We start from the raw sequence: 23,189 nt of genomic DNA on the forward strand, positions 1-23,189 counted from the left end.
CATCTCTTCAAAGTTGAGAAACGTCCCGCTCTAGCCTTATGAGATATCCCTTATCTCCTAGTACCTAATGTACTCCAATACGAACAACTTAATGCACCCCACCTGATCGGGCCCCGCCCCTATGGAGGCGTAGCCTATATAACCATAGCTATGGTCACCAACACACTCTTCCTCTATTTTCGTTCCATCATAACGGCTGCGTGCACCGTATGTAACTAGTAGGATGAAAAGATCAGAGAAGATTCATAATGTTGGAAGCTTACCGGAGGTTGCTGGCCCCTGGCATCTTCGAAGCATGTTTTCAGCGACACGACGGGCCTATGTTGATGTTCCTCGTCTGATGGCAGCAGACCAAGGTTCAGCTGTGCAAGATTGGCTGTCGGGCCAGCTTGTACCCAGGTAGGCCCTGTGTCTTCAGGCATGGGTATTAGTGTTAGTAATGCTGGTTTGTTTTGTTACACAACCATGTTGTGTGTTGGCACCGGGGGCAGGATGGTTTGGTGAACGTTTCACTGCAGTGAACGGTTTCCAAACGGTCTTGGGCGTGCTGTTAAACATCTAATGCTATGCTACATGCTATCGCTAATGCTACATGCTACCACTACTGCTACATGCTAACTGCTACGCTGTTCTAATGTCTCCGCCGTGAGATGTTGTCACTTCTCCCTCCTCTTGCCCGGTTCATCAATGAAGGTCAGTCGGTAGCTGTTGTGGGGGTTTTTGCTGAGTCCTATTTACCTTTTTTACGGGTAAATGGGTTGACAACAGGGTAGGCCGTGGCTAGGTAGCCTAGCCAGATACGTTACCTTTGTGTTCCGGCGGGGTCTGTGGAACGGTGTCCCCATCTGGGGCCGATGCGTGAGCTCGGCGGTGTAGCAGTAGAGCTATACTACTGCAGGATGGGACTCAACGGCGGGTTATGGCTCAGCTGGCTAGTTCCTATCCACATTGGCGTCGGGTAGTGGGGCTATGGGTCCAGCCGACATGGTAAACATGTTGCGTGTCTGTGCGCAGGCGGTTGTTGATCTGGGTCCCACATCGCCTCACGCTAGGCTGTAGTAGTGTAGGGGCAGGGCCGCCTGGGAGAAATGTGAGGCCCTGTGCGAGATTTAAACGCGAGGCCCCCCACCCCCTGAGGCGGCCCTGTGTAGGGGGCTACTGTTTCGTTCTGTCACTCTGCTATGAGAAGGTCTGTCTTTGCTACAGCTTTCTCTCCTCTCAACCATTTATGCTGACGGTCAATCGGTGTCTACTGGGGGAGTAGTGCGGGGGGGGGCTTTGTTTACCTTTTTTGGTAAATGGGCTAAGCTAGGGCTGGTGTGCTGTTGTGAATATTTTGAATGAAGGCGGGACTAGTTCGCTCTGGTCCGCCTCCCCTTAACGTTGTGTATATGGGTTTGCTCATTCTACAGTATTTTGTGGGTTAGTTCTTTTATTCATTTAACCCTTTCATGGTGCACACCACAGTGGAGGTTGCTGTTTGCAACCACCACTGGTGCTCCGTGTTAACATCGGTTCTTTGTTTTTGACATATTGAAACAGTGCCCCGCCCGGCCGACGCCATGGGTGGGTCGGCCTGGCGAGTGGCTGGTGGGCTGCTAAAGCCTGTACCGCCACGGTATGGAATTGGCAGCGATTAGAACTGTGTTCGAATTGCTGTTTTTTTTGTATCTATTAAAAAAAATAGTGTCTGGTGGCGGGGCCTTGAGGGCCAGCCGACGTCGACACATCGCGTGAGGTTGTTGACGTTATTAGCTTTGACCCAGCCGCAAGCTATAACCGCTCAGGGTTCCCCTCTCCGCAGGGGATTTTGGTCTTCTGCTGGAGCGCGGGCGGTATTGTCCTAGGCCCCACACCGCCTCACACCACGCAGCCAGAAGAAGAGAGAGCACGGCCTCGTCAGCGGCGATGACGAGGCCCTCGACAGGCAGCCATGTTTTCCCTTGCCGGAGGTATCCTGGGCGTTGATTCGACAGGTGTCCACAAGGCCGACAGCCTTGGCGGCCGAGGGATCGGCCATGTAGGATGGGTTCGGCTTGAACAACCTTGCGGGCTTGCTCCTGCCGCGAGCAGCCCGCTCTCCGATCATTCCCTTCCCCAACACCAGCGGAAAAAGTGGGCTCGGATTGTTTCGTTGAAGCGCGGGCGGCCCCACTTTCGCTTCTCATGGGGACAGGGGCTGACACCCAGTTGATGGCTGAGCCTGGGTCTGTCCGTGAGAATGTTGTGCTGTCAAGCGGCTCCCACACCATAAGCTGTGTTGGTTGAGCCTGGTGTTACGTCTGTCAACTTAAGTGTTGTCAGCAGGGCGGCTCGAAACCTTTTGAGGCACACAGTGCGGGCTTCCCCGGCCTCGCCTTCGCCAGGCCAGGTATCATGTTGGTGCCTCCCACTCCTGAAATATTGGCAGTGGTCTCGCAGGCACGCGTGATTCGTCGTGGCGTTCTCCTCCCGGTGTTCTCTGCCTGAGAAATCGGGAGGGGGGGTTGTCAGTCCCAGGCTGGACCTGTCCCACGGGAAGGTTCAGCATTTTTTGGATCGTCTCCTGCCTGTTGAACACTGTCAGGTGGGGGTCTGGTTCTCCTCCATAGACCTGTAGGATGCGTATGCGCATCTTTGATCTTCCATCCTAGGGCTTACATACGCTTCCTTTGCAGGGTTAGCGTATGAGTACCAGAGGCTGCCGTTCGGTTTTCTCTGGCTCCCCGCATCTTCACCAAGTGCGTGGAGGCCGCACTGGGGCCTCTGCGTCGTCAGGGGTTACGGAGTGTTCTGCCCTGACGACGTTCTGGTCCTTCGCGGTCAAGGTGGATCGTCAGGTCTCGTACCAGGCAGGTCTCTACCAGCCTGGGGTTGCTGTAGACTGGATGTAGAGTACTCCTCTTCCCAGTCAACGGTTGGAGGGCTATGGGCATCCCCCTCAGAGCGTGTTGTCAACACGCTCGGGAGGTTCCGTCCTAGGACGGTTACGGCACTGTCTCACGTCGCGTTTTCACCGACGCCTCCCTCGCTGGTGACGCGTCGGGCCGACGCAGTAGGGGGCAGCTGGCAAACCATGCTGCCCGGTCTGCGCTACGTTCAATGTGTTGGTGTTGAAAGCGGTCCTTCTGGTCCACAAATGGTGTTGATCAGGACGGACGATACGACGTCAGTGTTGTGTATCGACAGACAGGGAGGAGTACGCTCCCCCTGTCTGCACCAGGCGGCGGGCGGCTGGCTATGGGCGTCCTCCACCTGCGCGGCCTGAGGGCTCCCCACATCCCCGGCAGGGAGAATGTGGGTGCAGGTGTACTGTCGCGGGGCGGTCCTCATCCTGACGGGTGGGGATTACATCTGGACATAGCCAGGCAGGTCTGGGACCGATGCCGTGCCGCCAGGGATTCTTCCCCATACATCTGTTAGGTCAGTTGTTGGGACGGGTACGTTGAGGGGCGCAGGTTCTTGATCCTGATGGTGTTACCATCCGGAATGCGCATGCTCCCTCCACTGTCGCGCTTACGCGGGCAGATGACGTATGTTCCAAGTGTGGTGTAAGGCGGGGGGCCGGGACTCAGTCTCCTGCCCCCTGGATGCTGTCCTTAGTTACCTCCAGTCTCTCCTTGATAGACTGTCGGCCTCGACGGTGAGGGTATATGCAGCAGCTATATCCTCCTATCATGAGGGGTTTGAGGGGATGTCTTGTTCAGCCACCCTCTTGTGAAGCGTTTCCTGCTTGGCGCTCGACGCGTTAAGCCGGTGCAACGCTCCTGGGCTCCGACTTGGGATCTTCAACTGGTCCTCGGTCGGTTGTCCTTGGCCCCGTTTGAGCCGCTCGAGCAGGCACCGTTGGAACAGCTGTCGTTCAAGACCGCGTTCTTGCTGGCCATCACATCCGCTGACGCGTGGGTGTGCTTTGTGCTCTCTCGGTACGCCCAGAGTGCCTGTCTTTCGTTCCGATTGCGGTGCCACTCTGCGGCCTAATCCTGCCTTCGTGCCTGTAAATATCCGGAGTTCTTCCGCTCCAGGGATATTGTGGTTCAGGCGTTTCATCCGCCTCCTCAAATCTATTCTTTTGGAAAGTAGTTATTCTACACAGTCCTCCACACACTGCTGCAGTCAGGCAAGCGCTAGCGGAGGCTCATGGCCAGTACAGAGAGCCATCAGGATGCTCAATGACTAATCTATGTAACATCATCATCAACCCATCCATCTACACTCATTGCACACACATACACATGTACACACTCAACACTCACTTTAGACACTACATTATATTTGATCTATTTATTAAAAAGATTTGCACTACATTCATTCCTCATTTGCACCTTGCCTTAAAAGCTTTGTACCTCATTAAGTCTGCATTTGTACCTCATTGTCTTTCACTGTACTTGGATTGTACTTAGGTTGTACTTTAGTTTGTATATTGTAGTGTTATTCCTCCTTTACTTTTTTTTTACTGTATGAAGCACATTCTCAGGGGCTCATACAGAACCAAGCATTTCACTGTGAAGCACATGTGACAAATTAAAACAAACTTGAACTTGAATGGCTTCCCACTATGTATGGGTCTGTAACCCTGCGACATTATACTGTCTCCCATTGGTTTACCAGTCTCCTTCGTATTACACAGGCCTAGTGTTTGAGCTCCAGTTACTGCCAGACTCGTATTAATCTTACCATTTATCAGATGCATTATAAACATGAATAAGAAAATGCCCATACTGGAGCCTTTGTGATATAGCTATTGCCTTCTTTCATACTGACGTTAACGCCGCCATTTTAGTACTGGGAGATTTCAATAGCGCCAATCTGAGAAAGGTATTGCCTGATTTCTATCAGCATGTGACTTGCAACACCAGAGGCGGTAACATCCTAGATCACTGTTACACGCAATTTAAAGGTGGCTACAAGGCTCATTCTGGCTTTGGCAAGTCAGATCACGCATCCATTTTCCTTTCACCAAAGTACAGACAGAGAATTAAAAGTACTCCCGTAGTCTCGCGAGAGGTGCAGAAATGGGATCTGACGTCAGAAGAGACGATCCGGTCAGTGTTTCACCACACAGACTGGATTGTGTTCCGCGACACAGATAACATTAATGCCTACACGGAGACAGTGCTGGACTATGTCTGTACTAGGGTGAAAGAAACAATCCCCACTACCAAAATGAAAGTTTACCCAAATCAAAAACCCTGGGTAGACAAATCCGTCCGTGAAGCTCTGAGAGAGCGCACCAAAGCATACAATGACGGCCTAGTGGCAGGCAACATGAATGACCACAAGGTGGCGCGACACAACGTAAGGAGGACAGTGTCAGAGGCCAAACGGCGCTACAGGGATAAAATTGAACTCCAGTTTGAACAAGCTGACTCTAGAGCTATGTGGCAGGGGCTCAAAACGATGACAGACTACAAAGGCGCCTCCCTCAAACTGAACAGTGACATCTCCTTAGCAAACGACCTCAATACCTTCTATGCGAGGTTTGATGCTGGTAATAACAACACCAGCTCACAAGCCTCGGCAATGGGGGGGGGGGGTCGGCTGCTGATGGAGGCGCAGTGTTCAGGGTAACAGAGCATGAGGTGAGGCGGACCTTTAAAAAAGTGAATATCAGGAAGGCAGCAGGTCCGGACGGCATCCCCGGCCGCGTCCTAAAAGTCTGTGCCGACCAACTGGCCCCAGTATTCACTGACATATTTAACCTGTCCTTAGAACAGGCTGTCATCCCCACCTGCCTGAAGAAGTCCACTATTATCCCTGTACCCAAAAAATCCAAGCCTGCTTGCCTCAACGACTACCGCCCTGTAGCTCTCACCTCCATAGCCATGAAGTGCTTTGAGAAGCTAGTAAAGGGCTACATCTGCTCCTCCCTCCCCATCAACATGGACCCCCTGCAATTTGCATACCGCCCCAACAGGTCCACGGAGGACGCCATATCCCATGTGCTGCACACAGCAGCATCACACCTGGACAAGAGGCAGGGGAACTATGTGAGAATGCTATTCATCGACTACAGCTCGGCATTCAATACCATAGTCCCCTCCATACTCATAGCCAAGCTCAGGGACCTGGGCTTGGGCTATGACCTCTGCCAGTGGGTCTTGGACTTCCTGACTGGCAGACCCCAGGTGGTGAGAGCAGGCAACTGCACCTCCTCATCCATCACCCTCAACATAGGGGCCCCCCAGGGCTGTGTTCTGAGTCCCCTCCTCTACTCCCTGTACACACACGACTGTGTGGCTCAGCGGAGTAGCAATACAATCGTCAAATTTGCTGACGACACAGTGGTGGTGGGCCTGATCTCTGCCAACGACGAGAGGGCCTACCTGGAAGAGGTCAAGGTCCTGGCGGGATGGTGCCAGGAAAACAGCCTCTCCCTGAACGTCAGCAAAACAAAGGAGATGATTGTGGACTTCAGGAGGTCGGGGGTCAAGGACTACAGCCCCCTCAGCATCGACGGGGCACCGGTTGAGAGAGTCAACAGCTTCAAGTACCTCGGAGCCTACATATCCGAGGACTTGACATGGACCACACACATTAACAGTGTGGTGAAGAAGGCACGACAACGCCTCTACTTCCTCAGGCGCCTAAGGAAGTTCCAAGTCAGCCAGAAGATCCTTAAGAACTTCTACTCATGTACAATAGAGAGCATCTTGACCGGCAACATCACCTCCTGGTTTGGGAATAGCACTGCAAAAGACCAAAGCAGACTACAAAGAGTGACACGTTCAGCCGAACGCACAATTGGAGGGGGGCTCCCCACCCTCCAGAACATTTACTACAAGCGTTGCAAGGGCAAGGCTAAGAGAATCATTAAAGACTCCAGTCACCCGAACAACTGCCTCTTCGAACTGCTGCGGTCAGGCAAGCGATACAGGAGTCTCAAGGCGAGCACAGAAAGACTCAGAAGTAGCTTCTATCCCCAGGCCATCAGGCTGCTAAACGAACAATGAATGAACACTACACAACAACAACCACCAAACGCACATAGCACACACATCCACACGCACACACTCACTTTAAACAAACACACTGTAGCACCCACTCCACACACTTTATAGCACACACCCACTTTAAACAAACACACTGTAGCACCCACTCCCCACACTTTATATTTATGGATGAAGGATTGCACTACAACTCGTACACCTTACTGTAAATTGTACCTAAAATTGTACCTCATCCCATTTCTGCTTTGCACTAGATAGTACTGTACATTAGTACACTGCATAGTATTGTGTATTGTATATTATATGGTAACTCAGAACATTGTACATATGTCTATACCGAACACTGTGACCTCATTTTCTTCTTCTAAATTCATGCTATATTATGTTATTGTTATTTGATACTATCTTGTCTAGCACAGTCTCTGGAGCGTAACAGTAAGAAGCATTTTGTATGAAAGTATTCTGTACTTCTGTATGACAACTATTAAAGAACTAGAACTAGAACTAGAACTGAACTAACTGCCATATTAATATTTGTTCAGGTCTAGAAAATAGTTCCCCTATCTAGATAAAATGCTCAGCAACAGTTCAACAGTCCTAACGTTGAGAGATGTTACCGAACATTACTATTCGCTGCTCTAAATCACAACATATATTTCAGTTATTACTCTAGATCAGGGGTTCTCAAACTGTTTTATACCACAACCCCATTTTATTTAGATTTTTTTTTTGGCGACCCCACACTTAATCGCGTAATTTCAACGTGGAAATAAGGAATATCAAAATAAAAGCACACGTTGAGCTTGATCATGCATATTTATTAGAAAATGTAATTAAAGCACTATGTTATCAATGAAATTAATGAATATTATCAACAAAAGCAACGGAATTGTTTCTGTATACACATTTATAAAACGAGGTATATTTACCCCAAATATGTTGCCAATATAGGGCTGGGCGATAAAACGATAACGATAACTATCGCGATAAATTATTTCCTCGAAATAAACATGAAACGTGGTCGCAAAGTTTCGATACATCGATTTTCCAAGCTTGGATATGAGCACACGCACTAACAACCAATCAGTGAAGGAGATGGCCGATAGCGGAAGGAGACCCGGAAGGAGACGCGGAGGTAGGACTCAGTAAACAAGGCTGGCTAGGGCTAATTAGCTTGCACGGCGCTATTTTACAGTTTACCTGCCGAGTTGGTGTGTGTTTTGAATTCTGAGGGTAACTGTTATAGTAGTGTGGGGTATACGGTGGACGTCGTTGCAATGAATTGGGCGGAACAGAGTATTTTAGGGTCATTTTTAGTACATTGTCATGAGATACTCCGCTCGGAAACGAGGCTGGCTAGGGCTAATTAGCTTGCACGGCGCTATTTTACAGGTTACCTGCCGAGTTGGTGTGTGTTTTGAATTCTGAGGGTAACTGTTATAGTAGTGTGGGGTATACGGTGGACGTCGTTGCAATGAATTGGGCGGAACAGAGTATTTTAGGGTAATTTTTAGTACATTGTCATGAGATACTCCGCTTGCTTTGGCTAACTGCTAACGTGCGCGGACTGATGACGACATCAACTCGACTCTCGAGACATTCACAGCAGCAAAACAAGTCTATTAATAGCCCGTCCATCGGCGCCGGGCATAATAAGTTAATTAAACTTGACAGACATTATATCGACGATAATTTTATTGCGATAACGTTTTTGGCCATATCGCCCAGCCCTATGGCAATACATAAAAGAATAATAAAATGCGCTCACATGCGCTTTTACTTTTTTTTTTAATCCACTTTCTCCTTATTTTTCTCCCATCCCAATTTCGCCTCGCCAATTCTCCCTTCAATTCTCCCCTCCCCTGTCTCGAACGTTGCTAGACTATGCCTCCCACTGGTCGGCTGCAGTGAGGACCAAGCCTTGCATCACGTGTCCCCTCCGGTACACGAGGAGGCAGCTGTCGCATCTTTTCACCTGAACAGCGCAACCTCTCAGTGGCGAGGAGTAACGCGTGGGAGGCTCACACTGCCCCCGATACTTCCTGATTCCGCAGTACAGGCGCACCAACCGACCTGTAGGAGTCGCTGTCCACAACGTCCAATCCCCACCCACCGGCTTTCCCACCCCTAACACTGCCAATTGTGTTAGTATGAACGACCAGCCAAGCCGGTAGCAACGCAGAGCTGCAAAAAAAGATATAACCCTCCCAGGAGAGATACCTATGGTAAAACATTTTAGATGCTTGGGAGTGGAAATATTCCCCACCATAAGACAAACGGTGAAGCACAATTACACAAAAATCCAAAACAAAATCAAAGACGACCTTGATAGGTGGGCAAAACTTAAAAACTCAGTACAGGCACGGATATCAATAGTTAAGATGGACGTACTACCTAGAATCAACTTCTTCAGTTCAATGCTACCGTTACCCCCTCCAGAGGGTTACTGGAACAAATTACACTCCTCCACATACAAATTTATTTGGAATAACAAACCACCACGTATAAAAAGATCCACCGCACAGAGAAATAAAGCAGACGGTGGCATGGCATTTCCAGATTTTTTCCATTATTTTAAGGCGTACACATTAAGACCATTGACAACATGGTTTGATCCCCAAGCATTAGTATCCTGGAGAAAATTAGAAGAAAACATAGTAGCCCCACATAGACTGAAGGACATAGCATACACTAAACTACCAATCAAGCACTGTGAACGGAAATTTGGCCCCATAATTACTCATGCGATCCGGATATGGCGTGAAACACAAAAAAAATATCCTAACCCACATAAATGGCACAATCATACTCCCTTATTCAACAACAATGCACTCTTAATTGAAAAACGACCTATAAGATTCCCTATATGGGAAGAGCAAGGCATACACTCATTAGGGGATGTTTTTAACAAACAGGGTTTTTGTAGTTATGGAGAAATATGCAAAAAATGTAATCTCACCAAGTCCACATGGCTTTTTTTACATACAGTTACGGCTATGTTTGAAGTCTCACGGTGTTCCATTAGACATACCAATTGAACACCACAGATACCACAAATTCTTCTATGAAAGAGACATCGAGAGGTTTTGTTTCAGATTTTTATCATCAATTACTAACGTCCTCGTATGAAACCCTCCAACTAGACTCTGTCTGGAGGAGGGATATACCAGACCTGGAAAGTGACTTTGATTGGCAAGGAGCCTGGGCAAATGTCCGACTTACATCAAGGAACCCGGACCATCAACAAATCAATCTTAACTATATTCACAGGACATACTTGACTCCTATAAGACTGAACAGAATGGGTCTTAAACAAGACTCCAAATGCTCCCAATGTACAAATGGGGACGAAGGGACATTTATGCACATGTATTGGGACTGCCCACCAGTTAAGATATTCTGGAAAGATGTGACCCAACAATTATCAAAACTCGTATCTTGGAATATACCTGTACACCCCTCTGTATTACTATTGAATGATGTTTTTGAGTTTGCAGTACATCCACAGCTAAAGAGATTGGTTTTATCGGGTATCACAGTGGCTAAAAAGCTGATAGCATCACGCTGGTTTCAACCGGAAAAAATTTGCCGGAAAGTTTGGTTTCTTGCATATCTCGATGTGATTTATCAAGAAATATCTACAGCAAGAATTCTGGGTCTCAATAAATCCAAAATGACAATGTGGTTAGAAGTGGTGGAGAGAATAAAAGCTAGCTTATAATGGTAGTGTCTGGTTAGAGTGAGGGATAATGGAGGTACTTCTCAAGGTGGGGTCCGGGAGGGGGGGGTTCGAGCTGGAGCATATGTGTGTAGGTTTTTAGATAACAGGTATTAGGGGTATATCCTGTATAAGACATTGGTATAAATGGTAATTTCATTGGATATACACTGTGTATTAATGCTTGTGTATCTTATCGTGTGTTGTCATGTTTGTTTATATGTGTGTTTAAAAAAAAAAAAAAAAAAAAAAAAGAGTAGGGGGTTCCTCGACGTTCCTGGCCAAATTCCCAATCAGGTCTCTGACATCAAGGCCACCTAATCATCCCTTCCCCTTAATTGGCTGATATCAATCCCTGTCTCCTGAGCCGTTCAGCCATTGTGTAGTGTGATGTGTGCCGGGTGCCAGTGTATGGTAGCCATTGAGCCTGTGTAGCCCAAGGTTGGGTGCTACCAGTGGTGGTGAAGGAGGCCATTTCCACCCTAAGTTGTAAAGCACTTTGAGTCTGAGAAAAGCGCTATATAAAATGTAATGAATTATAAACCCCCTGGCCCTGATTATTTGTGCCAGGCTCCACCTATTAAAAACTCAGTACCACAGTTGCTGTGCCATGAAGCAAGGCACCCAATTATCACACTGCTCCACTTCTACTGTCCAGCCCCCACCCGCACCTCCCAGTCATGACTTGTGACTTGAATTAGTATCCCCCCAGGGTTGCGTCCTTTCCCCTTGGCTCTTCTCCCTCTACACCGACCAGTTCACCCCCCTGGACAGTTCAGTCAAGGCCTTCAAGTACGCCGACGACACCACCATCCTGGGCCTCATCTCCAACAACGATGAGTCCATTTACCGGCAGGAGGTGGACAGAGCAGTGAGGTGGTGCGCATCCAACAACCTCCTGCTCAACACCTCCAAAACCATGGAAATTGCGATAGATTTCAGGACTTATTATTGGCGATTTGAATTCATATTTCATCAATCGAGCCTCACGCTAATGTTGCAGACTCTCTCTGAGCTCAATTGGGAAGATACCGCCCCCTATCGTCTCTCCCTGTGTAACTGCACCCCATTACTTTACACTTGACAAAGGGGGGGTGGCCAGTTTCCTCATTTTACTTTTCCCTCAAGCCAACTGAAGAATCCATTGTGCTCGCCGGCCCGGAAAACACATGGATTATGTATTTACAGTACCCAACACTAATCAATAAGCGTGATCGATATCTGGAATGGCGATCAGGAATTGGAATACTTTTTTTGGATAACATCTGATCTCAGGTAAGGAATTTATTTTACCAGTCTTAGGATAATCAGAGCTATTTTCACAGAGATATAAGCGTTTGCCCTATGCGTGTGTGTCTGTGTGTGCGCGATCAGGAAATGAGAGAATCGATATTTCAGCCCGCCTCTATAGCGTGCATAAGTACACATATACTATCGATAATCTAGCGTTTATTTGAAAACGATTCATAAATAGGCAGAAAAATTACAACGTGTTTGTGTATTCCAGAATATTCCAGTAAATGCCTTTAATCACGGAATCTATATATTTTCCTTGAAAACGAGGGCTTTTCAAAATGCTATAAAACGGAAATGAACTCATTAAAAAACAGTCATTGATAAGCGACAGGCAGATTAGACACAGCCATAATTTAAGACAGAGATTATGCGTTCACAACGCTATCATTGAAATGGGCGCTGGCATTTAACTGGCCGGCACTGAAAGTGTTAAGCACCTTGTTCACAATTTTTGCTGTTTTCAAGGAATTCCAGGCCTTGCATTTTTTTTGTCAACAATCAAGTACTTTAAGCACTTCAAGGACCTTTTTTGAACCCTGATAAAAGCATCCACCCAAATGGTACGTTAATTGTGGTTACTGTACCTTCTGGGTGTCTATGTCCTGACGAATGCTGACCATCTCCTTGTTGATTTTCTCCATTTGCTTCTCAGCTTCGTACTGCTGGGTGTTCGCCTCCTGAAGCTCAGACTCTTTTTTCTAAAACAGGAGAAAAGAAACAAACATTTAAAACACAATGCAACTGGTGTTGAACCGCTGCCCGATTAATGTACCCATCTCAAACCCTGCCCGCTTCCCTCCGAAGCAAGAGTTGCGATTGGAAGATTAAGATAAGAGGGCGGGGTTTGAGATAGGCTAAATTTACCACTAGCCTGAGTTGTATCCACACGGGCTGATGGCCATACGGTGGTGAACAGAGGTAATGCCGGGGCAATGCAGGGCATTACGGTCACAATTCTGATTATACATATTGTTTGATATTAATATAATTTTTGCAATCACCATGTTTTGATCACAACGGTAGCTGTTGATCACCAAGATTTGCTAGCTAGTGTATTTTTTTTTTGTATTTATCCTTTATTTATCCAGGAATGTCCCATTGAGAACAATATCTCTTCTTCCAGGGAGTCCTGACCAACTCATATGAGAGCAAGCATGAGTGGAAAAAGAGAAAGGCCATCGATGGCCATAATCCCTGTTCATCTCGGTTGGTGAAAACGTTATCAGGAGATGAACTGATAAATGGATGTAATCCCTGTTCATCTCTGTTGTGTTGGTGAAACTGTTATCAGGAGATGAACTGATAAATGGATGTAATCCCTGTTCATCTCTGTTGGTGAGACTGTTATCAGGAGATTAACTGATGCATATTACCTCTTTGTACTCTGCCTTGCCCTCCTCTATGTATCTGGTGATTTCTCTTTCCAAGCCGTTGATGGTCTTCACCTTGTCTTTGATGGAACCGATCTGACAGGGAGACAATGGCCAGAACATAGATTGGATCATTAAATCATCAGCAGACACACGCCCAATACCAACATCCAATAGCAATAATAAGCCCCAATGCATGAGTACTGCATGTTGGCGTATTAAGATAATAATCTGGCCATACGATACATATCACGATACAGGGGCGACAAGTCAATATATTGCAATACTGTAAGCAAGGCAATAGATATATTATATAATATATATATATTACACACAGATATATATACCCCATGCCAAAATGTAGCCTAACTTTGTAGCGTTATTTAGCCCCCTTCAAGCTAGCATGACATGGTTGATACCAATGGATACCTTAGGTTATCTAGTTTCATATGATACCTACCTTCATGCTAGTTAAAAAAAAACTACAGCTTCTGAAAGGCAGCAATGTCACCAAGATCACAGACTCTGAGGGTTCATTCAAAATCTATAGTGTTTTTCAGAGCCGATACAGTATCACTAAACATAACATTGCCAGTATTGGATATTTCTATTGGATATGGATATTTTCTTACTGCATGCAATCTCGATTGACTCCTTTTCAAGACTTTACTTGACTCTAATACTAAAAAGAGCCAATAGATCCATCCATGTCTTCATTGCATTATTTACCGTGTTTCCCTCTGAACTTGTTAAGTGTTACATGCCTGCCTTTTGCACTCCAGCCAAGGCGCCTCATCCTTGCCTTCTACACAACTCCCAACGGATTCAAGAGGTTATGCAATAAATCCAAGCTAGAGGAAATAGGCTATTCTGTGAAAGAGTCTACTTTAAAATGTTATGCAATCAGTCAGACTTTTTATAAATAGTTTTGCCTTTGTGGAGATTTGGAAGCCAAGAAAGTAACCTTGAAGTGCTAGTAGTAACTCCAAATACTCCTAAATCAAAGATATATGACATGTATATATATACCAGGGCTGTACGTTAACTTTTTTTGCACATAGCACTGGTGCTACAGAGGTTGATAGTTTTGTAGCACTGGCCAAAATCTTGTAGCACAAGTATAAAACGTGTTATATTTGTAACAGTCACAAATGTGCCTATTGTATTTGTGTTATTTAGTTGCAGTCAGGGAACAAACTTAACCTTTTGACTTACCAGCCATTTGGCTGGTAGATTTAAAAAAGGCAGATTTTTTACCAGCCAAAAATTATAAATTGCTTTTTAGTATATCGCCATGTGTTATTATTACTATAATACTCTCATATGCTATTTTCAATTAATATCATAAACAACAAGGAATATTAGCATAATTTTGAGTGGACTGAAGGAATGAGTCAGCGTTAATAGTTTTAAATGCAAATAATTTATTGAAACATAGAAGTGGGGTCGGTTGGGACACACACACACACACACACAATGGGGGACCCTGATGTAAACAAGACGAAAGTCTTTCTATGGTCTGCATTCCCTTAACAATTGTGTGTATTGAGCCGTACTGTATTGTACCCATTCTGCAATCTGTTAAATAAAGTTTTCATTCATTCACACTGTTTCAACTCACCACCCCCGCATCATCTAGTCTGTCTTCAAACTTCCACTCCTCTCGACACACACACACCCTTTCCCCAGTCCACACTGTCTCTATGGCTCTGCCTCTGATCAGGATTAGCTTGTTTGCTTATGCTAATGTAACGTTCATTTCGGGCGATGTGGGCATAAAGGAATGGCGATGATGCAAAGCGTGTTAGATGCATTTGACCCGTTGTGAGAAAAAAAAAACACCACAGACTTATTTCGGATCGCAAAATAGCCGCACTGCTGTGCAGCCCCGCTCGGCTGAGAGCAGAAGGCAGAAGCACGGTCTGGGTAACGTTCATTTCGGACTTTATGACGCGAGGATTGCAAAGCATGTTATATGCATTTGACCCGTTGCCGAATAAAACAGTTGGGATTTGTTTTGGGTCGCAACAACACTATCTACTAGCTCTGTTTCAATGGCCGCGTTCCAAACGCTGCTGAGACGAGTCCTGCAGTCACCTGCTGTGTTGTGAGCTGAGCCGAGCGGATTTGAGTCACAGCTCGCAACTCGCGGGGATTTGTTCGCTAGGGATTATGGGATTTGGTGTTTGATATAGAGTTTTACGCAGAAGGGACATTGTATTTAATCGCACAAGACTACAAGTACCAAGTGGATAGCGGGCCATCGCACCAGTGCTATTGAAGTCAATCCTTTCATCGCACAGACTGACGTCAGTGTTGCACGTGCAACAATATACCATCACAAAATCATCAATGGGGGGGGGGGGGGGTCGTTTTAACTCAAAACTCTGATCGTGTTTACAGACCATGTTTTTCATCCGGTGAAACACAGAACTGTGATAGTTAGAAAAACACGTTTCAGATTCGGATTAGACAGAATGTACCTTACCTTAGCCAGAATGTATTCCAAGAAGAAGAATTCCAAGTGATCGCTTCGGCATCACGATTACCAGTATATGTCTACTCTATACACGTTTCGATGGTCAAATACGCTTATGCAATGGAATTCCGAGGCGAGCACTGTGAATTTCTGTCCCAGCAGAAGGAGGGGCCACTAACCGAGGAGAAATTAAAGTGAAGCTGACTATCAGCCCCAAGCCATTGCAGTTCAGACACAAACGATACTGCCACCTGGTGATAGTCGATTAGCATTGCAGTTTTTTTTTTTTTTTTATTATCTTTCCCCCCCTTCTTTTTCCATTTTTCTCCCATCCCAATGTTAGTCGTTATGCCAATTCCCAATCCCCTTCCTGGTCGTTGCGCACTCTACCCCCTACCGTCGGTTTGGGAGGGCGGAGACTATCACATGCTTCCTCCGACACATGTGTACCCAGCCCACCGCTTCTTTTCACCTGGCAGTGCGGCCTCTCACTGGGAGAGTGTAACGTGTGGAAGGTCACACTACCTCTCCCAGATCCTTCCCTTGCTGTGCAGGCGCCCCGACCGAACTGTAGGAGTCGCTGTTTACAACAACCAGGACCCACACATGCCGGCTTCCCACCCGCTAACACTGCCAATTGTGTTAGTATGGACGGTCGGCCAAGCCGGAGGCACCACAGCCGGATTCGATCCCACTGGCTCTGTGGTGGTAGACAGACGCTTAGTCCGCTGTGCTACCCGGCCGCCCAGCATTGCAGTTCTAATTTGTGGGGACGTGCCTAAATGATGCAGATCGCTCCCGGCAGGTAGAGCGGGGATCAAAGTAAAAAGATCAAAAGTTTTTGGCACTGAACGCTTGTCGGCCAAAAACGTAATATGTAGTTTTTGGCAGTGAATGTGTTAACTCTTTGGCAGTTGAGCATCGTTTGTACTTACCACGCCGACGCTCTAAAATATAGGAATAAGTGGCAGTGTTTGCAGGGCTATAACTATATTCTATATTATAGCTATGGATACAATACTATGGCCCATTTGACATCGACTATCTATCGTTCAATATGTGTTAAAGGTCCCATGTTTTGCTATTCCTTTCACTATTTGGGCAATGTTACACAATTCCTGTGAGTCTATGGAACACATCTGTAATAATTTATTATTTTTTTAATTCATTGTTTTGCATTTCTAATCAAGTACTCTAAAGCAGCATTTTTCCACTTTAAGATTTCAAGCTGTTTTGGGCTGGGCTCCGCCCATACTCGCAAAAGCGCTTTGAGTGACAGTTACCCACAGTGTGCACTGGCAGACAGAGAGAGACATAGAAAGATAGAGAGGGAGACTAATTAATTTCGCCGCGGGGGGGGCATAATCCCACGGGACAATGCATTGGTAACTTGTTTCAAATGAGAATATATACCCCCCTGAATATTATTGCACGGATCGGAATACGCATGGGAGTGTGCGTGTGCGCTATGATATTTTGCAACAGGTTGACGTGACGCGAGTGCCGACAGAGAGCAGAGAACGAGCGAGCGAGAGAGAGGGAGGGATACGGAGCATTTAGACATTTACTGTAGTTTTAACGAAGCTGGTGTTTTTTTTATAGTGGTGAGTGTCTTGTGTATTGTGACTTTTTGTTGACTTTTTGTCTTTTAACCACTGCACAAATGAAGTTCCGAAAGGAAAATAAAGTAATTTGAAGTTGAAGTTGAAGTTATAATGAATATGAGAGTTTGAACAGATGGGTTTTCAGTTGCGATTTGAATGATGATAGTGAGTCAGACTGTCGGACATCTCGGGGGCATGTGTACACGTTCTGCTGGTCAAGAAATATGCTGAGGTAGATACAGGGCTCGAAATTGCGACCGAATTGGTCGCATATGTGACCGAAATTTTATCTGTGCGACATCAAAATACAATTGGGAGCATTCGTGCGAGTGCAAATAATTGTTCTGGTGCGACCATATTGCGATGCTCTTATTTTGAAAATCCCGTGGAGAGTCGACAGCACAGCAGTAGTGTCTGGAACGCGGACATTGCAACAGAGCAAGGCTAGTGTGCCTATTTCGTGACCCAAAACAAGTCCCTGCTGTTTTATTCCGCAACGGGTCAAATGCAGTGAGACAGATAGACGGAGGATATTCACCTTCTTCCTGAGCGAGTGAGTGAGACAGACAGACAGACAGACAGAGGATATTCACCTTCTTCCTGAGCGAGTGAGTGAGACAGACAGACAAACGGGCAGATGTGTGGGTAGAAAACAAAGCAGGAGGAAGAGACACACCTTCTCCTGTCCTTCATCCTGCTTCTGTCTCCTGCGCTCCACCAGCTCCTGTTTCTCCTGCTGGAGCTTCTCCAGGGCGGCAGACATGGGGGACAGCTGCTCCTTGGCTTCCTGAGGGGTGGTGCAGCGTGGACGGGATGGATGGTGGTGGCGGTTGGAGACAAAAACAGGCGAGCATTAGGATTGTCCTCCACTAAAGAAATATATATATATATATTTTTTGCGTTTATCGCCTTTTTTTTTTTTTTTTTTTTTTTTAACTGTGCAGTCCAGTAGAGAGAGAGAGAGAGAGGAGGAACGGGAGACAGAGCAAATAACGACGGGTCCGGGAATCGAACCCCGGGTCGGCCGTGCCGTGACTCAGCGCATTATGTGGTTTGCCACTGGGGCGCCCCACTAAAGACATTCTTAGTCCACTAATAGTCATGACTTATTGGCTAATCAATTGGTTGACGTCATCGGCAAATCTGTAAAAGTTGAGTTTTCCCACATGTACGGTAATAATGTAGAAGGACCTCTTTGAGTCTAGTGCTCAACAGAGACGTGAGGATCATTGTTGAGGAAATAACTAATGGACAAAAGCATGAAACTCGACTAATGAAGTCTTGGTTGACAAAGACAAAACGGATTAATGGACTATATGAGGGGGCGGCCTTAGAGAGCACTAGGGTTGGGTACCTTTCACATTTGAACCGGTACCTGTGAATCGATAACGGTACCTTTTTCGGTAAAAATTTTATCTACCTACCTCAGTTGTAAAAAATAAAAATGTATATTCCAAACTTCAAATAATTTATTATCATATTATATATATATATTATTTATTTAGAACAATTTGTTAATATATAATATTGCAGCGAGCGTTGTCTGCATCTACCGTAGCTTTGTAAAGTGTACTAACAACACTTGCGAACGTTTTCAGCTTGCTTTGTTGTTGAATCAAGTCAAATCCTAGGTAAGCGTGTATTGTGCGTGTGAACGTTGACGTGAGGCACACTTCATAGGTTTCGTTTCGCGGTAAACAAAACGTTGACGTCATCGGACTTACTTATTTTTACGTACCTGATTCGGTACCCATCCCTAGAGAGCACAGAGTAGTGACCAAGCCTATTGAATAAGTACTTATCTGGGATCGTGGACCAGCTTGCCTTGACCCCTATTGCACGTCCAGTGATGGAAGAAGTACACCGTTCCTTTACTTAAGTAAAAGTAGAATTACCCAGATAAAATAGTACTCTGGTAAAAGTCCTCCATTCAAATTCTACTTAAGTAAAAGTAGAAGTATTTGCTATTGAATGTAGTTAAGTAACTAAAGTAAAAGTATTAGGGATGTCCGATATTATCGGCCTACCGATATTATTGGCCGATATTGGCATTAAAATGTGATATCGGAAAATATCGGTATCGGTTTACATTTCTATAACCTTTATTTACCCAGGCAAGCAAGTAAGAACAAATTCTGATTTTATTTATTGTCAAAAGTATGCATAATGTTGTGTTAATTCCTGAAATTATTCCGTTTTTGGGGGGGGGGGGGGGGGGGATCCTGCATATATCGGTATCGGTTGATATCGGTATCGGAAATTAAGAGTTGGACAATATCGGTATACTGTAGGTAAAAAAGCCAATATCGAGCATCCCTAAAAAGTATGCATTCTACATCAAATGAAAAAAGATGAATATAATAAATCTAACCCTAACTAACCTTACCTAATATACTAACCTACACTGTAGCACTCAACACTTTGATGAACATTGTTACTCGGCTGATAAGAGTTGTGCCCTTCCTGATGACTTGTCGTACAGAACTTGTAAGTCGCTTTGGATAAAAGCGTCAGCTAAATGACTAAAATGTAAATGTACATGCTGTTTGTGTATTCCAGTGCTTGGGAGCATTCAATCATTGATCCACTGACCTTTAAAGGTTATGTTAAAGTGGTATGTGGTCCAGTTATGTTGCTCTGATTTCATCCTCTTGAAATTGACAGACTTCAAATGTGAAAGTACATAATCTTCATACATTTTTAGCATGTTTTCTATGCAAAATCTTTTTCTTCAAAGTAACTAGTAACTGATGGGTTCAGATAAATGTAGTGGAGTAAAAGTATAAAGTTCTCTAAAATGAAGACTCACGTAAAGTACAAGTAGCTCGAAATTGTACTTAAGTACACAGTACTCGAGTAAAAATACGTGGTTACTTTCCACCACTGTGCACTTCTGACCCTCCTGGTTTGAGGGGGAATGATCTCTAAATGTAAGATCTCTAAATGAATTGCCCTTCCGAGTTGTCTTCCCTTTTTCTCCTATAAGGTTTTGTGGGAGTTTTTCCTCGTCGTCATTGAGGGCCGAGGGTCAAAGTCAGGGGGTGGCGTTTCCTTGTAATGTCTGATGCCATCTTCACCTTTTTCCAGAGACCTGCCACATTGACACTCTGGATGCTGCTTGAGGAATAGCTGGTTCCCGGCTGTATACTGTATGTTTGCTTGCTTCATATCACAGCCGGGCAAATTAACAGACTGAAACTAACTTTTGATCTCCTGGGCGAAGGTACATCATGTACCATCATTGTTGTGAAGGATCAGATTAAACCGAATATATATATTTATTTATGGATATATATTTAATAGTATTTGTATATCGTTTGATATCCCTTGTATATTCCTTGTACATATACACGGAATATCCCTTTATTCTACTACAGCCCATAATAGTTCATTCTCTTATTGGACAAAAGGACCAGGCGCCAGGGACAAGCCCCTGGCGTTCAAGTTCAAAGGTACCGACGAGACATGCCCTTACTAGCCCCAGCTCCGCGCAGGAATACGGCTACCGAAAGCAGAGCGGCACTACTTGTCCACTGTGCATATAAATATGGCGCAAGAAATGTAGAATTCCTCTTAGTCCTTTACCCTTCTACCCAACTAAGTAACAAGACGTGAAGCCTCACCCCACGATACCGCGTGCGGTGTAGTATGGCCGGTTTGGCCTTAGAATAGTAGTGAGACCTCGTGCGAATTAATAGCTGAATTGCCAGAGTTTGGCACCGTATTTCTATTAAGTAATAATAGTCTATTATGTATGGTGCATCGTACGGTTAGAGTTCTAAAGTGAGCAGCACCCCCATCGCTTCCTCGCGTTATCTAGAGTCTTAACCAGGTTGGGCAGACCACACGTGGTGCTTTCATCCGAGGAGTTCTAGGCGAGGACGAGTGGACCTGCACATTGGATTACCTACCCCGACGACTGCTGAGCCCTATACGGCATGGAATATCTATTTGCTTTGGTGCTTTGATTTGTGGAGCGGATAATCGCCAACACCGGTGAGTGTTGGATTTACCCCGAGAGGAGCCAAGGTGAGACGGCGCTCAGACCAGACTGAGGTCGCCTCGCTTCTTCTTCGTTGTGGACCGACAGCTACAGCTACAGCTATCGTCTACAAGAGAGCCCAAGTGTATTCATCTGTGGATCAAGGTTCTACGGGCACTGTGTTCTGTACCTGAACTCTCCCTAGAAATCGTTGACCAGACGGGATACAGCCGACGGCTCTCCTACCCCCCCTACTGGCTTACAACCGGCGGGACCCTTTCAGTATATTATCCAGCTATAATCATTAAGTGACCATCGTTATAATTCCCTAAGAGCCAGGTTGTATACTTGCTTCCTGTGTAACCAGAGATTGGACATTCAGTGTTGATTTGCCTACGAATACTCATTTGCCTTACAAGTGCATTCAAATCATAAATGTAATAAGTAACTATTATATGTACCTTTTGCTATATATTAAATATTTGACTATTACCTTTGTGTGGACCTGATTTCATATGTGGGAAAGTGTTCATCATACTTAGATATCGTGTACTGTATGGCCAGTAGTTAAAGTACATAAAGCGGTAGTGGTTTAATGATACCATACTTATCAATACAGTCAGGGAATTGTACCCCTCAGTTAAAATTGGTCCTTCGAGCCGGATGGTAATTAGTGTAATATTAATATAGTGGTATTAATATTGAAATGGCCTATGATGAACACTCCACGAAACGGTCCTCCTAAAGTAGAACGCCCGCAACGTAGACGACAGCCACCTCAGTACTTAGAGGATTACGCTGTCAGTAAACTACCTAGCCTTCTACAAACAGTAAACGCGGTAAAAGTAGAAAGTAAAATTATGTCCGACCCTATCAACCAGGATACCCCGACCACAGAGGCCCTAGTGGGTTCTAATGTAACTGACCAAGCTCACGGTGGGGACCAGGAGGGAACTGACACGACTTTACCCCCCGCCAAGACCGAAGAAGTAGTCCCCCCAGAGCTCCGGGAGGAAGACAACCCTCCAGAGGTGGAACTCTGCACGGAACAAGATGAGGAGAGCGCCGAGGAGATAGAGCTCCAGGACTCCCCAACGAGTACAGCCAGGAGCGGCTCACCTCTACAAGCGTCTTCCCCCAGCGAGGCGGAGAGGATGCTGTCACAGGCGTTCCTCGCCAGCCTGACAGCCTCTACCGAACGCGATCGACTTCAGGGTGAACGCGATCGACTTCAGGGTGAACGCGATCGACTCCAAACACAGCAACGGAGCGAAGAAGAGCACATACGTCTGGAGCTGAGACGCCTTCAGACGGAAGAGAATAGGGCAAGAGACCGGGCCGACGCCCAGCGCGCCGCTGCCGGTGCCCAAAGAGAAGCAGATCTCACCAAGCGCGAAGCCGAGCGCGACAGACTACAAGCGCAGCTAATGGAGCAGCTGATCACCAGGGCAACACCCCCTCCCTCCACAAGGGGTTCCAGAGCCTCGTCAAGACACACGTCAAGGGCACCCTCCCCTAACCGAGCAGGCGACCTTGAACTCGACCACCAGAGAGAGTCTACACCCCCCTCCGAACTCCTTCCCCGACCGGTCCAAGTGAGACCCAGCTACAAAGAAGGAACGGCGGACACCGCGGAGAGGCTAAATAGACGACTACAGGATCTAGGTGACCTGGCAGAAGAAGAAGAGGGAGAAGAGGAGAGTCAAGCCCGACAGCAGCACATTACTCCACAGGACCAGGAGGTCCAGTACAGCCCAGGCTATACCCCCGCGGCTCTGCGCTACAGACCCCCGACTCGACTCACGGGTGAG

The 23,189-nt window shown here is 46.2% G+C and overlaps 1 protein-coding gene across 1 annotated transcript in view; it reads right to left on the reverse strand.

Moving 5' to 3' along the window:
• The window catches only part of rad50 (RAD50 homolog, double strand break repair protein), a 124,282-nt gene that overhangs the window by 32,542 nt on the left and 68,551 nt on the right, over positions 1-23,189 (reverse strand). Inside the window, exons 19-21 of the mRNA XM_084319584.1 lie at positions 18,073-18,183; positions 13,317-13,409; positions 12,528-12,641 (exon numbers count right to left, since the gene is read on the reverse strand). Of these exons, the coding sequence (XP_084175710.1) occupies positions 12,528-12,641; positions 13,317-13,409; positions 18,073-18,183 (318 nt within the window). The remainder of the gene's footprint in view (positions 1-12,527; positions 12,642-13,316; positions 13,410-18,072; positions 18,184-23,189) is intronic.

This window comes from Notolepis coatsorum (genome assembly GCF_963971535.1).
Source record: "Notolepis coatsorum genome assembly, chromosome: 8".
Taxonomy (NCBI): Eukaryota; Metazoa; Chordata; class Actinopteri; order Aulopiformes; family Paralepididae; genus Notolepis; species Notolepis coatsorum.